The sequence below is a fragment of the Argiope bruennichi genome, chromosome 2, assembly GCF_947563725.1.
Source record: "Argiope bruennichi chromosome 2, qqArgBrue1.1, whole genome shotgun sequence".
Classification (NCBI taxonomy): Eukaryota; Metazoa; Arthropoda; class Arachnida; order Araneae; family Araneidae; genus Argiope; species Argiope bruennichi.
In genome coordinates this window covers 94,368,682-94,383,553 of record NC_079152.1, presented here as the reverse complement: position 1 = coordinate 94,383,553, position 14,872 = coordinate 94,368,682, and the positions used below count along the sequence as shown (strand labels likewise).

The following is a 14,872-nucleotide window of genomic DNA, read 5'->3' as shown; positions in this document are numbered from 1 at the left end:
TTCTTGTTATCGTAATATAGTGTGTTGCCAAAATCAAGTGTTTTAAATTTTACATTGTAAAAAAATCTTTGAAAGTAGTAAAAACAATATATGCATGAAAAAAATTATCAAATGTGCAAATTTTTCATTTTTCAAGTTTATTGTAATTACAGCAAAAGAAAAAAAATAACATCCGGATTAAGTATATGTCGAACAGCTTATTACATCAGAATGATTTCAGTAAATACGTATATAAAATCTGTAAAATAATCAGCTGATAAATTTCAATCTAATATCACCAAAATAGAGCCAAAAGAAAGGTCAAGAATGATTTCTTTGACTAAAAAAAACTAATACGGAAAATGAAAAAAAAAATCCTTTATTCTGCATATGAGGTGTGAATTTGTTCTTTTCCCCAAAATTTGTTTACCCAAACACGAGTCATATGATGATTTGAAATGGTGCCAAAAATTCGAAATTAACTGTAGAAAACAGTATAAAAACCTGAGGTGAATGATAAGCTATTAAACCAAAGTTAAAAGGAATAGGATTCAAGAAAATAAATATCATATATCCGTCAGAAAGAAAAGTGAAGAAATTTTTTTTTTCTTTTCTTATGAGTGAAACTGTACAGACAGCCAATTTTCCCGCTATACTTTCACGTCAGAATTTTATTCTTATCTTTCCAAGAAAAATATTTGATAACTTTTTTTTCTTTCAATTTTGAAGCATTTCTTTCGTTTAATAGAACTAATTTTTTTTTTAAAAATAACATTTTAAGTCTTTAGTAAATGCTGGCGAAGTTATTATTATTATTAAGTAACTAATATTATTACTGGGAGGCATTAGATATAAAAAGATGTTTTTTACATCATTGCTTATTTAATACAAATAGAAGAGAAATGAAAACTAATATACTTGATTTATTTCAAAAGATTCAGCTAGAGAAATTCAATGAAAAAATCTTGAAAATTTAAATATCTTTATATTTATAAAATTAATTTTTTTTTAAAATTCTGTTTTATATGATAAAAAAGTTCTTTTGGTTCCCTTCAATTGATGTTTTTTTTAATCTAGAAACTAAGTAAATTGACAATTAAAAATTCATAAGAAAATTAAAACTTTTGCTACAATTTGTCATTCATATCTGATGCTAAAGATGGGTCTATGCTAATGGCATTGGGTCTAGATGCTAATATCATTTTACTAATGGGTCTATGTAAAACAATCATCTATCTAACAAATATTCTGAAAAAGGTAGTAAAGAAATAACAGACGAAACGGATGCATTAATATAATAGATTTCCATTGGGGCTTCATAGTTAAATCATTCTTTCAATTATTTCCTCATTTTGTTATATTCCCTGATTTCATTTATAAATTGTATAGTAATTTTATAGTATCTTTTTAATCACATAAATCATAATTGAGTTGAGAAAACCCATCGTCTATATTGGAAATCTTAACTCTTAGAAATATTTTTTAAAAAGTACAACTCTCAAAAATGGAACTTCTGGCAATGGCATTGAATAGTTACCATTGGTTAGAAGGTTCAAGAAGAAAACGCAACATTTTCAAATTCTTATTGAGAAATGCACCACCAATGGCCAACCCTTAATTATAGCAAAACTTCTGTCATCTAATTTGTTTTTTTTTTTTTAATATTTTTTCTTCTGTTTCTATTTTCTATAATCTTTTAAATATTTTTTCTTCCATTTTTCTCCTTTTAAAAAACAACTTTTTATTATTACTAGCTTTGACATTCTCTAGAAGGAAACATCCCTTGATAATATATATTATTTATATATTTTTATACCAAATAATTTTTTTAACCAAAGATTCAAGGTAAAAAGAAAATGCGATTTCTTGTAGCCCTTAATTACCACTTGAGTGATGCTTTGATTTAAACTTTAACAGATGACGATAGGTAGTTTGCTATGTGAAAAACTTTTCTTTCATGTCTTTTGCTTCGAAAGGGAGAAATCAGGAAATCTTCCATCAGATGTCTAGCTGCAGATATTAATTCGTTACTTTGGTGAACAATGACCTATTTGTTTTTTGAATAATTTTAATTAAGAGGACAGACTGGGGATAAATAAAGAATCATATTCATCTCAGGAAATTAAATAATGATAAATTTTATACGAAATATGAAGAATAAATGTTAAAAGGAAAACAAGAATCATAATTTCGATTGAACGAAGTGTATGGATCAGAAATAATTTCACAGTTTTGTTATAATTACTTAAATTATATCTGTCGAAAGTGATTAGTAGAATCAGAACTTTAATATATAATTTCTTGTGAATTGCACTATACATGTGGGAATAAAAATACCACCAAATTATTGAATGTATCCATTAACTTTACTGAAGCTACATCCGAATATTGATTGGGAATTAGCAAACAGAATTTCAAAATGAGAATTCTTTCATTTAAAGGAAAAAGGTCGCAATCCCTTTCTATTTTTTAGTTATACACAAAAGACAAAAAAAAGTTTTCTACAAAAACGTCTTAACTAAATTACTGTTATTGCTTTGTTTACGTCAATTACTAAATAGAAGAATGGTATTTTGTGTTCAGGCGAAAATTTTTGTCAACGCATAATAAAACAAGGCGTTGTGTACCCGAAATTTGGAAACTGAAATACAAAAAAATGAAATGAAAAAGCAAGTGGTATATTTTCGGATTAGACAAATATATATATATATATATATATATATATATATATATATATATATATATATATATATATATATATATATAAGCGTCTTTCTCTTTAAATAATGGTGGTAAAAGAAGAATATGATTTACTTCTCTACTAACACCTACCATCTAGGGATGTGCTTTATTTTTTCGTTGAAAACACGCATTGTAAGCTATTCAAAACTAATTGCTTTGGGGACAAAAATAGTCTCTATAGTAATAAATACCACCATGTTTCAAGTGCAAACATGTTTTTTTTCGTTTTGGTATTTATCGCCTAAGGATATATATTATGTTATTTGGCCAAACATGCTTTAAAATTTACAAAACAGGCTTTTAAACAAAACAAAACAGAGGAAGAGTGGGCTTACAGTTTAAATGTTGTTGTTTTCTTGAACCTATTGACATTTGACTTTTGAGAGAATTTATTTTCTATCTAAATTTGAAGTCAGCAGCAAGCCAGCCAATAAACCGTGCCTTATTTAATTCGTTGCTTTATATTTCTTTCCCTATTTTGAAAAGAGAAAAATTTAGCAATTTTCTATTCGTCCCTCTCAACTGCATTTAATTATTTCAGAATATGAGTAAATCCTTTGTGTGGTTCCACTTTTCATTTGCATACGTGTGTTCTTTCGGGCTCTTAAATAAATAAATTCAAATGTTCTAGAGAGGACAGTTTGAGAGATAGAAACGAAATTGTTATGTAAATCAGCTACTTTTCCTCTTCGGGTTCTTCGAAAATAATTTTAGTCGCATTTGGGGTAAACATCTATTCATGAAACCTGAGGAATTTTTCTATCAAGATTACGGTTCTTGATATTGAATTTGACATTGAATGTGCAATGTTTTTCTTTGAGATAAGGTGGGAGTCTCTAAGGACTTAAAATAAAATGTTAAAACTTTCTTTCGTTAGAATATTAAATAGATTTTTTTTTTTTTTTTTGCTTTCACATTTGTCAAGGAAAGTTAATCTTTTGGCATAATTTTTTATAAATTTCTTCTGAGCTCATTTGGAACAAAATAAAATTATTTTCGAATAAAACATATTTCATGTATGTAAAAGAATACTACTCTAATAAGGACACAATAGAAAATTTCCGTTATAGATAAGCATGTACTCTCAAATACAAAATGTTTTAACCCTTTAAAGGGCTATTTTTTCTGGTCACGATGTATTAAAATATTTTTAGGATTGTGATTGGCTTAAGAAAAGTGACTCGTTTAGATTATTAGATAAATTTCTTTTGATTAATTAATTAATTTGGTTAACTAATACTTAAGTAACAAATCAAGACACACCATTTTGTGTGGATAAGGAAATGAAGCATCTAAGTTTCCGTCTGATTGAAAAATTTGTCAGAACTTACGCAAAAAAACATAATTTCATACAAAGATTGATGAATTTGGTGGGAATCATACTTCCCATGGCCCTAGAAAGGGTTAAACGACGTTAAAAAATTATATCTTATTTTTTCTGAATTGAAAAACTATTGAATGTTTATGGATTTGCCAGTCCTATTAGATATATTGTTTAAAATAGTTTTGAAAACTAACATTTTATGCAAAAAGTAACGCTTTTCTTAAACAGAAGCTGGCTGATTTATAAGGCTTTAAGTTTCATTATTTTTTTAAAATAAAAAATCTACAATCTCTTTGAGGAATAGGCGTGTAATGATTGATCGATCTTATTCGAAGCGACCATTAAAATTTTCTGAAATATTCTAAAATGATGTTATTCAAAGCTTTATAACTCGGTCTGCTCTAATTAGAAAAGAAAGGAGCTTTTATGTTTCAAATATTTGTGACAAAAATATTTTGCTAAAATATCTTATTGACTGCGTAAAAATTTAAACATCAATCTTTTTTCGATATACATTGATTAACACAAAAAATAATAATCTTTATGCCATTGAGAGTATTTTTGCAATTTGTAGCATAAGCTCTTTTTATGTCTGTATCCAACGGTTTAGAGATTAGATCTTGAAGCGCAATTAGAACAGGCATCTTATATAATAGTTGTGTGTGTGTGTGTGTGTGTGTGCGGGCGTGTGTGTGCGCGTGTGCGTGTGTATGTGCATGCGTGCGTGTCAATTTAATGAAACAAAAGTAAGTAAATAAAAACAGAAAATAGGGAATTATAGAAAGTTAGGAAAAATGAGAAAAGCATAATTTTGTCATTAGTTATGATTAAACATGGATGATCCGACTAATTAAACATTCCCTAATTCTTCAACCTGGAAATAAAATACGCACTTATTTAAAACGGGGTAGAAATGCTGAGGTTAGATGGCATAAAGAAAATAATTATATTCATTAGTAAATAAAAAAAATTAATAAAAATAAAGGCAGATCAAACGAAAAATGGTAATCAATCGTACTAAAGTTTCAGTGTAAGCATTTTTTTATGTATAGGATTGTCATTTTCATAACATCAATGGCTTCAACGGCTATAGCATTTTGAAGGTTTCCTAAGCAGTACATTAGATACAAAAAAAGGCTTTTATCTTTCCAAGAAAAAACAAAACAAAATTTATTGACTTGCATATATTGCACACTATATATAGTATTTTTTTTATATTTACAAAGAAGTATGAAAGTGTTGTGCTGTTTTTTATAACATTCTGAAACCCATGGTTACTCTCCGTGAATAACTGTAATACCAGCTATAAAATGACAGCAAGAAGATGAAGCCATATTGTGTATGTCTTTCACATAGCAATTGTTGTTTCCACACGTTTGTTTGCTAAGAATAAAGTATTTTTTCAAATATTTGGTCTTTTATCTTTTCCGAGAAAAAAATTCAGATTCTATACATCTGTGAAATGCTCCCTTAGAAGAAATACTAAGAAAAAGAAGAGAGAGCAAAGCCATGAAAAAAAAAAAAAAACTACAGTATTCTGAGTAAGGTATTTACTTTATCAGAAAATATATTTACAACATCCGAAAAGTATTACTTGTAGTTACTCAACATTGATATGAGCCTAACAATGAACTAGTTAGTAAGAAATGTAAGCAAAATGAAACGAAGAAAAGATCGGAGGTTGTAGAATCTGACCTCCGCTTCTTTCCTTAACTAATATCATGCAAAAACTGACTAACAAATAGATATGTTCATTAGCAACTACCGAGCTGGTTGCTTAAAGTTGAAATCATGTTGCTGCTTCTAGGCTAAACGCAAAGCATGAATCAGATTCCAAACAGAAACTCATGAGAATGCAACGTGCCTTCAGATATAAAGGCTTAAACTACTTAGATGTCGTAGGAATTTTAAAATTAATTGAAGATATCATACTACTATTTTTGAAGCGAACATAGCTTATTGTCAAGGACAGTTTATGCTATTGGATATATGATTTCGTTCATTTTGATAGATGGCGTTTGTAGTACTATTTGTATGCCAAAAAATAGAGAAAGTTTTATTTCAAAGGTTTGCCAACAACCTTTAATTAGTGCGTGACTTCTGTCAATTATTTAAAAAAAAAGATTTTTTTAGCTTAGAAAACATATTGAATTTTGTGCTAAGTAACGGCATATTCGGAATCTTATCTTACGTTATTTCGTTGCACGGAAAGCTGTAAATAAAATACATTGGCTGCTGTTTGGATATACTGCTACTTGGCTACTATGTATTGAGCATGACCCCATCAAATATAATTTTAAGTTAAAAAAAGTTCCAGTTATTTAAAAAGGAGGATTTCATTATATGTGACAAAAAGCATGGTAAACCATAAAAAAATGCAATATTTAGATTTGGAAGTATTACTTTTTGAAACCATTATTGAGGAATAATGCAAGCAACAATTGATCAATTTGAATGAGACATTGAAGAATATGGCGAGAATTATGGAGAGGTTGTTTACCAACAACGCAATATTGGCTCATAATTTGCCAGACTAGTGAAAAAAAAACTTTAGAATTATTTCGCTGGGATGTGTTGCTCAATCTGCCGTATTCACCATGTGTTGCTCTTTCAAACTACTATTTGTTTCGATCCATGCAAAGTACTCTTTCTAGAGAGAAATTCCACGCAGATATTAAACATTTGATAACTGAATTGCTTTTACACAAGATGACCTTTTTCTTCATGTAAATCGTCGGTAGCTCGAAAGATGGAAAATGTGAAAGGGTAAATGTTTTGAATGAAATGGATCTTTAATATTTATAATAAATGTTTTATTTTCTGCATGAAAAAGGATGAAGTTATATTTAAACACCCAAAAGAACAACTAAAATTAAAAATGAAAATTATAGAAATATATCATGCATGTTATAAAAAACGTTGTAGCACTGATAGTTTTCTGATTAAGAAGAAGATTTGGTCCTTCGATAATATTTTTCCACTCATCGTTTTATCATCTAATAATGATAGGCTCCAAAGTATTCACATTTTATTGTCGGTACAAAAATTTCTATAATAAATAGAAAAATAAGCCAACGGAGTGGCCTCCCTCACACTTCCTAATATAAGTGTTATTGTCTTTCTCCTAAGAAATTGGGAATTTCGAACACGACCATATGTGTTATCAGCACTTGGATTTTTATTTTCAGAGCCCCTCACATGAACGTTTTGTGATTTCTACTATACTGAAGAAAACTAAGTGTACATTTTAGACACATCTATGGTGACCATTAAAAGTAAAATTTGTCGCAGAACTAAAATGTCAGTAAAAAGATCACATATCAAATTTTACTGCTAAAAATCATCGTGTTTACTTTCATGAAAAAAATTCTTACTTCAATATTTTACAGGAAATAGCCCTAAATAGGTAGGCTTTAAATGCTTATTCATATTTATTTTTAACAGCTATTATTTTGAGAGCCTGTAGGGATTACAGAGATATAACTGGTCCATATTGTGCCAAAGACCCATGATACGTATAGTCCTAGTACCCGTTACGTCTTTCACAGTATGTCAATGAACAGACTTTAATATGCCTTGGTAGGGATACTGTGATGTTTAAGAATAGTATGCAAATTCCGCTTTATTCCAAAATAACTCTCCTTTGGCATTCATTCGGGCTATAGTTATAATTAAACTGAATCTATATAGATTTTTATCACCAAGTAGTACAACCTGTCTCAAAATATTGTACAATATTGTGCGATATTATTCCACCATATTATACAATATTGCGAATTTTGATCAGTGTAATACAATAATGTACATCATTTGTGTGCTACTATGGTCGAATTAGTAACCTATCTTTAATTGTATACTTTCTTTTCTTTTCATTTAGGTTATGAAAAGCATCCCCATTAAGATGATGAACTTCCCCACCTACTAATGTTGACTTCGAATGTCACCCTTCAACTTCCAGACATCGCTATGATTGCGCATCTGGGCCGGAGATGCCCTACGATGTAGACTGCTCGGAGACCTAAGCAACATTTTGGAAGCAACGTTCCCGGCACATTACCATCTCGACCAATGCCGGTGAGGAAAGGGCTGCTAGCACCCCAGAACAACTTCCTAGACACCATTGCCACGAGATTCGATGGATCGCGTAAGTACATGCATTTTTCCTTTTTTGAAGTTCAAAGCATTGTTCACGCATAGGATGATTAAAAGGAGTTTATGTAAATTCAGCAGAGGATTTTTAAATATCGTTTTATAATTTTTATTGAATAAATTTATTTAAGGAGTTATCGATACTCCAGTCAGTAATTACCAATTCTCAAAAGGATACTTAATAGTTTGAATTATGGTAAGGGATAAAAAGAATTATATGGCAAAATTAATAAAAATATCATTAAAAATATTTGTACATCTTCTGAGGATTCATTTGCTTTTTGGTAAGCAGAAAAGCTTCAGCTTTTTTTTTTTGTTGCTAATCTTTGGCAGCTGAGATTCAGTGTATTTCTTCTAAATTATTATATTCTATGGGAATATTTGAAAAAGAAAGGATAAAATTTGGAAAATAATTTATGAAAAAGAAATCTATTTAGTACAACATCAAGATTCATGATTCTTAATTAGTGGTTGTTTTCTCCGAGACAACGATTTTTTATTAGATTTTAACATTGCTCTTAGATTAATTCAACAAATCAAGTATGTCTTTTCATTGAAAACAAACTATCTAAATCAAAACATTGTTGTGATTAGTAATCCAATTTCATTTTGAATTAGTTTTTAGATTTTTATGACAATTATATTAATCAAATTTTATTTTGTGATTTTTAAGTGATTCATTTTGTACTTTCAATATTCAATATCATCATGAAATGACATGTAACATTTTAAAGTTTGCCAAACATTATTAATGATATTGTTGAAAAGAATGTGCAATTACAAATATGAAGTTTGTTTTTCTAAGGATTGTAAAACGATTAATTGCATAAACGATTTTTTTCATGCCATAACCATTCACCTATTTATTATCTAAAAAAATTTTTGACTGTTAGATATAAAAAGCAATACCAACTCTCATACTTGAAAGTTAAAGTAATATCAGGGACGAAATATTTGAAGAAATTTTTGCAAGAAGTTCACCATTGCTCGAAACTTTATTTCACTGAAGTAATTGGAGTATGCATAAAAGGAAGGTAGGCATATATAAGAATTTATTTAATTTCAACTTTTGTGTCATTATTATTATTATTATAACATAAATTATTATATTTATTGGAAGGGTTTATTTTTGCTTTTAGAAAGTTTATATTTTCTATAACTTTCATTGTATTAAGCTTTATAATTAAATGATATTTTAATAATATTCTACATGAATTCGAATATTAAAATGCAAAAAAAAATGTGTAGAGGCCAAAACATAAATAGAAATATTTAATTATAATATATCTAAGGATTCAAACAAATATCCAACAATAAAATTTGTTTACTGTTAGTCCAAATGGGTGGTTTGATTAGGATTATACCGAACAGAAGGCCGTCTCATACCTCCGTATCCGTAACGATTTTGGTCACTGAACGGTTTGATGGGCATGTTACGGGAATTTTATTAAATAGAAAAATATTTACAGTAGAAAATACAAAAATAACTATGTACAGTATTTACAAACATAAAAGAAACTATACTAAAATGGAAGTGTTTACAAGGTTTTTCAACTTAAAAAAATTAAAGAAAAATTAAGAAAAATTATGTGAAATAATAATATGCAGAAAGATAAAATGTATGAAAAAACACATGAATTCGGTATTCACTTGTTATCGTGACATACTAGATATGGATGCTATTATAAAAATCAAATGGAAAATAATTTAGTTAATGGTAGCAAAGAAAAACTCTATTTGATTGATATTTATGAATGCAAATGTTGTGAAGAAACTATCGCGCTTTTTTTCCCATTAATCTTCATGATTATGACACTTGATGTTGAGAGCTATCACATTAAGATTATACAGGAATGTTAAATACAGTTTTTAAAATTTTTTAATCTGTTGAAATTTCGCAAATAAATTGCTTCTTTATGAAGTACTGGCATCATTATTTTTATGTGAAATTGCATGAATTGTAAAGAGTCAAACATAGATTTTTAAATTATGTAAACTTAAAATGAAGAATCTGGTATTAATAATGCAATATTCAATGCAAATCAATATTTAACAAGATATTCATTAAAAATTTAACAAACGAAAATTATGTAGGTTAAATTTTTTCCCATTTTTTGTTAATCATTTTAAATACTGTAAATATTTTCCTTTGCATATTTTTCGTTTATCAACTTCTTTCGAGCAATAACTTAAATTAAGAAAAAGCTGCTTCAGTAAAAAATTTTTAATCATTTTTGAAAAAATATCTTTTTGCGATGCTATTTTTGTAGAAGGTTAATTCCAAAATTTCCCTTGAGGAAAACGCTGTAACACAGCAGATATTACAACATACTAAGAAGCCTTACTAACTGCATGTATATAACCCAGATACAACATGTTCGTATACTTCTTCTCTCATGGAAGTAAATACAGTCCCTTGAGAGCTATCAAATGCTCTAGTTAGCAAGGAAAAAAAGATAAGGAGAACCTGATCATTCTATCTCGCCTATCAAGTCATCCAAACATGCCATTTATTTTCCTCCATCTTGCTACAGGTCTCTCTGTGTTGGATATTTTATCTTGTAGGATCGCTTAACCGTATTAAATTATGCATGTGACACGTATGCTCAGAAAATATTTATCCTTTTTATATGACTCTGCTCCTGGAAGGAGGTGTATCAATTGAGTAGGGAAAAGGTTAGAAGAATGGATATTCTTTTTATTGTGACACATTAACATAGATATAATGTTTATTAAAATTCAAAAGTTTCTTTTAACAGATAATCCACGATATGGATTATTGTCGATTGACCATACATTTTGTGAGCTCTAAAGCTATTGGAATTCAGTATTTAATTTTTATCTTTATATATTTACCTGTTTTTGGAGTTTATTTGCTTTTGTTGGAATATTAGATGATATAGTTACATAAATACCGTCAAAAACATTTAGAATGCAAATATTCGAATTCTGTATACTAAATTCTCTGGTCAAATAATGAGTGCTTTTAAAAACAGATCAAAATTGCAGTTTTATTTGTTTAAATCCCTCTTGTCAAAATGGCAGTCTTAAATTAATTTGTTGCTGATAAAAAAAAAATGCATGCAATTTTTTTTTCATTATTCAGTATGACAGCTTTATATTCAGGTAACACTGGTATGATAGCTTTATATTCAGGTTATACAAGTATGAAGCTTTATATTCAGGTAACACTGGTATGATAGCTTTATATTCAGGTTATACAAGTATGAAGCTTTATATTCAGGCATGGCAGCTTTATATTCAGGTTATACAGGTATGATAGCTTTATATTCCGGTTATACATGTATGAAGCTTTATATTCAGGTATAACTCCCTTATATTTAGGTCCTAATTAATAAAATGCATATAATTCTAATTAATTGTTGAAATATCTAAGATGAAGCAAGAATAACAAAACATATTTCTTAGCAACTCTCAAGGTAATTTTAGAAAAAAATATTATTTATTTTTGTCAGGTAATTACCGCTGCCGCTTGAAGCAGGTTTTTATCTTGAAAAACAAGAGAGATATATGGAAATGAACGTTTCAATTTTTATTACCATTTCTTACTTCATTTTTATTGTTGTTATTGTACTGAGAGAAAAGAGAAAAATAGTGCAATTACTCATTTCCACCCAAATGTCACAGGCGTTGAAAATAATTAATAAATTAGGCTAAAGGGTAATAATTTTTAACTTCTAAGGCTCAGCAAATATCGAAATAATTTAATTCAAAATATGCTAGATTTTTTTTTGAAGTATAAATCATTTCAATTGAATGATATTTCAATTTTGAATACTAGGTATAGATAAATGATAATTTCCTCCATCACGCAGCATAACAACAACTAGTCAGTCCAAATCCAACAAAAAATTACTATTTTTTATCGATTCGAAAAATAGTCCGATATATGTTGCTAAAGATATTTTTATCTAATGATTTAAACTAATTATTGGAAAATAATGATGCCTAATTAAAAACTATCTGGTTTAAACACATTTAATCGTCCGTCGATGAATAGTTATTTTTGTAATCTACATGTCCATCAATATCAGCTCTTTCTAATAACCAATTAATTTTATTTATATTGCTATAGATAAAACTTTTATTTGCTGAAATTAACTGCCGTTATAAACCATTTACTAGCTAAGCAATTAATTAAATTAATTAATTAAATAAACAGTTTTAATGTACAAACAGGTAATTTTGTTATTTCGCCTTGAACTATTATTCCTATACTTTGTTTTGCAAGTTTCAAATAAAGTTTCTTTGGACTGATTGTCAGGCCCTAGCTTTTTGAGTAGGTTTCTCTATAAAACTTGGGATCTTAGAGACCTGGTTCTTTGAGTACTTATCCTCCCATGAGAGAAAGGAATCTTTCTCTTCTGAGTGTATGCTGTTATGGAGATTCAGTATTCATGATCTTGTGGTGAATAGCATATAAGCCAGTTAACAGCTTTTCTACCCGAACAATTGTTTTGGTATAATGGTTATGTTACTGGACTGCTAACCACAAGGTCCCAGGTTATATCCTTCGCGCATTGCATATCGCTAAATTGGTGACCTGGGACGATGAACCTTCAACCTTCGTAACAGCTTTGGTTTGCTGTGGCGCCATCTACCCACAGCAAACCAAAGTCGTCATATTCACTTGACACAGCAAACCAAAGTCGTCAGACTCACGTGACGCAGCAATACGAAAATGCCGCAGCAACCCAAAGCCGTCAGACTCACTTGGCGCATCAGCAACCACAAACGCTCCCCGTAACGCTCGGCTCTACTCAACTGGGTACAGGCCCATTAGATCAACAGCTCAATACATCACCACTCAACAGCCATATCGTTCGTCTCACCCCCGACTCACTGGAGGGAGAGTCTGTGGTGAATAGCATATAAGCCAGTTAATAGCTCTTCTACCCGAACAATTGTTTTGGTATAATGGTTATGTTACTGGTCTGCTAACCACAAGGTCCCAGGTTCTATCTTTCGCGCATCGCAAATCGCTAAAATCTCCATATTAAATGTAGCTTCTAATTTACTACACTTCCTTGCAGGAGATAGGAATATCATATTTGATTAATAAAGTGATCAAGCTATTAAAAGTAAAGCTATTGCTTATGCTTACCCTATTAGAAACATTTTGGAATATTTTGCGCTATGATATATTCATGATAGTGTTTGACATTAAGAATATCAAGTAATATCATGAATGTATGGATATTTTATTAGATATTTATATCGGTATTTTGAATCGACGACATTTAGTGCTAATTAGTACAAACTGGCTCTATTTAACTGGATAGAGCCTTACACTAAGTACTAGTGCTACAATAATAAGTCATCTTATCTTATTATTTGTGATTCATGCAAAGACGCAATGCAAACACAAGCTTTGTACCGAATTTCTCTTTGCATACACAGCCATTCTGCAGGATAAGATAGCAAAATAAATTTTATTATCACAAGAATTAGGTATAAGTATTCTGCAACATTCTTATGATTAAAATGACAATAGATGGTCATTGCTATAGATATCAGGTATTCGTCAGAAATCCAGAGAAATCTCAAAATTTTATTATTTGTAATGGCGTCTGCAAAATCACAGTTACGTCTCTACTTGGGCTACTCTCCCATTTGTAAAGTATCATTATTTACCAGAAATTTAATTTCAGTATTAAAATGTGTTATTAATAATAATTGATTCATCAAAGATCTGAAAGTCAAACCAAAATGGTAAAAAGTGAGGCTTTAATAGAAATATTTTTAGTGAATTAGAATTTCAATCATATTTAATATATATACATTTTTAATTATAAAGAAAGTGAAAGAATTATCTTTTTATTATGAGGCTTAGTTTCATTTTTCCCGTTTCAGCCTTTAATACTTTTGTGATAGGGCCACCTATTTTCTTTGTTCTATTTATGTATAAAAAAAATTTCTACTTCTTAGCACATTAAATAAATTATTATTTTTAAAATTTGCAGCTATAATTATTCATAATAATAATTATTATGGAATTTCTATAATCCAATTCTATGTATTATAAAATATCATCGCCCCTACGTAATCAAACTTTTGGAGAAAATAAACGATTGATTCAGAGTCAAATTTTAGATAGTACAAAAAAAAATTAATAAAAAAAAACTGTACTAAATTTCAAAATATTTCTAGTATAACAGGATTTAAGTGAAAATTAATTGCAGAAATTTATATCTATAAACAGAAAAGAATGTCAAGTTAAATTAAAAGCTAATAAAGAATACGGTTACAGTACATATGAATTTATATATTGTATGTGTAAGGTAATATATAAAATGCATACAGATAGAAAACGTATATTCATCGTTAATGTTAAAAAATATTTCTACTAAAATTAACGTACATACTTGATTTGTACCATAACTCAATCTATGAATTTACTTATCAACCTCAAGTAGTATGGCACATAAGAATTAATCCTACTATCACAAAATGCCCAGTAATATTTTCACAATATCTACATTATATTGGTCGGCATTCAAAATATCGAACAGCATCATGGAGATATCGTACAATATCTTATGCTAATAGGGAATGGTTAAATTACTTCTTATGTTCAATTTTTATTCTTTCTGATGGAAATTAGAAATGTAAACTTTGTTCACTAAATTTATTGAATTAAATAAGAGCTTGCCTGTA

The 14,872-nt window shown here is 28.9% G+C and overlaps 1 protein-coding gene across 4 annotated transcripts in view; it reads left to right on the top strand.

Annotated features, from left to right (window-relative positions):
- The window catches only part of LOC129961908 (potassium voltage-gated channel subfamily H member 8-like), a 437,717-nt gene that overhangs the window by 293,292 nt on the left and 129,553 nt on the right, over nt 1-14,872 (top strand). For all 4 annotated transcript variants that reach the window (XM_056075539.1, XM_056075537.1, XM_056075538.1 and 1 more), the window contains exon 4: nt 7,923-8,189. In XM_056075539.1, coding sequence (XP_055931514.1) covers nt 8,114-8,189 — 76 coding nt within the window. In that variant the 5' untranslated portion in view covers nt 7,923-8,113. The remainder of the gene's footprint in view (nt 1-7,922; nt 8,190-14,872) is intronic.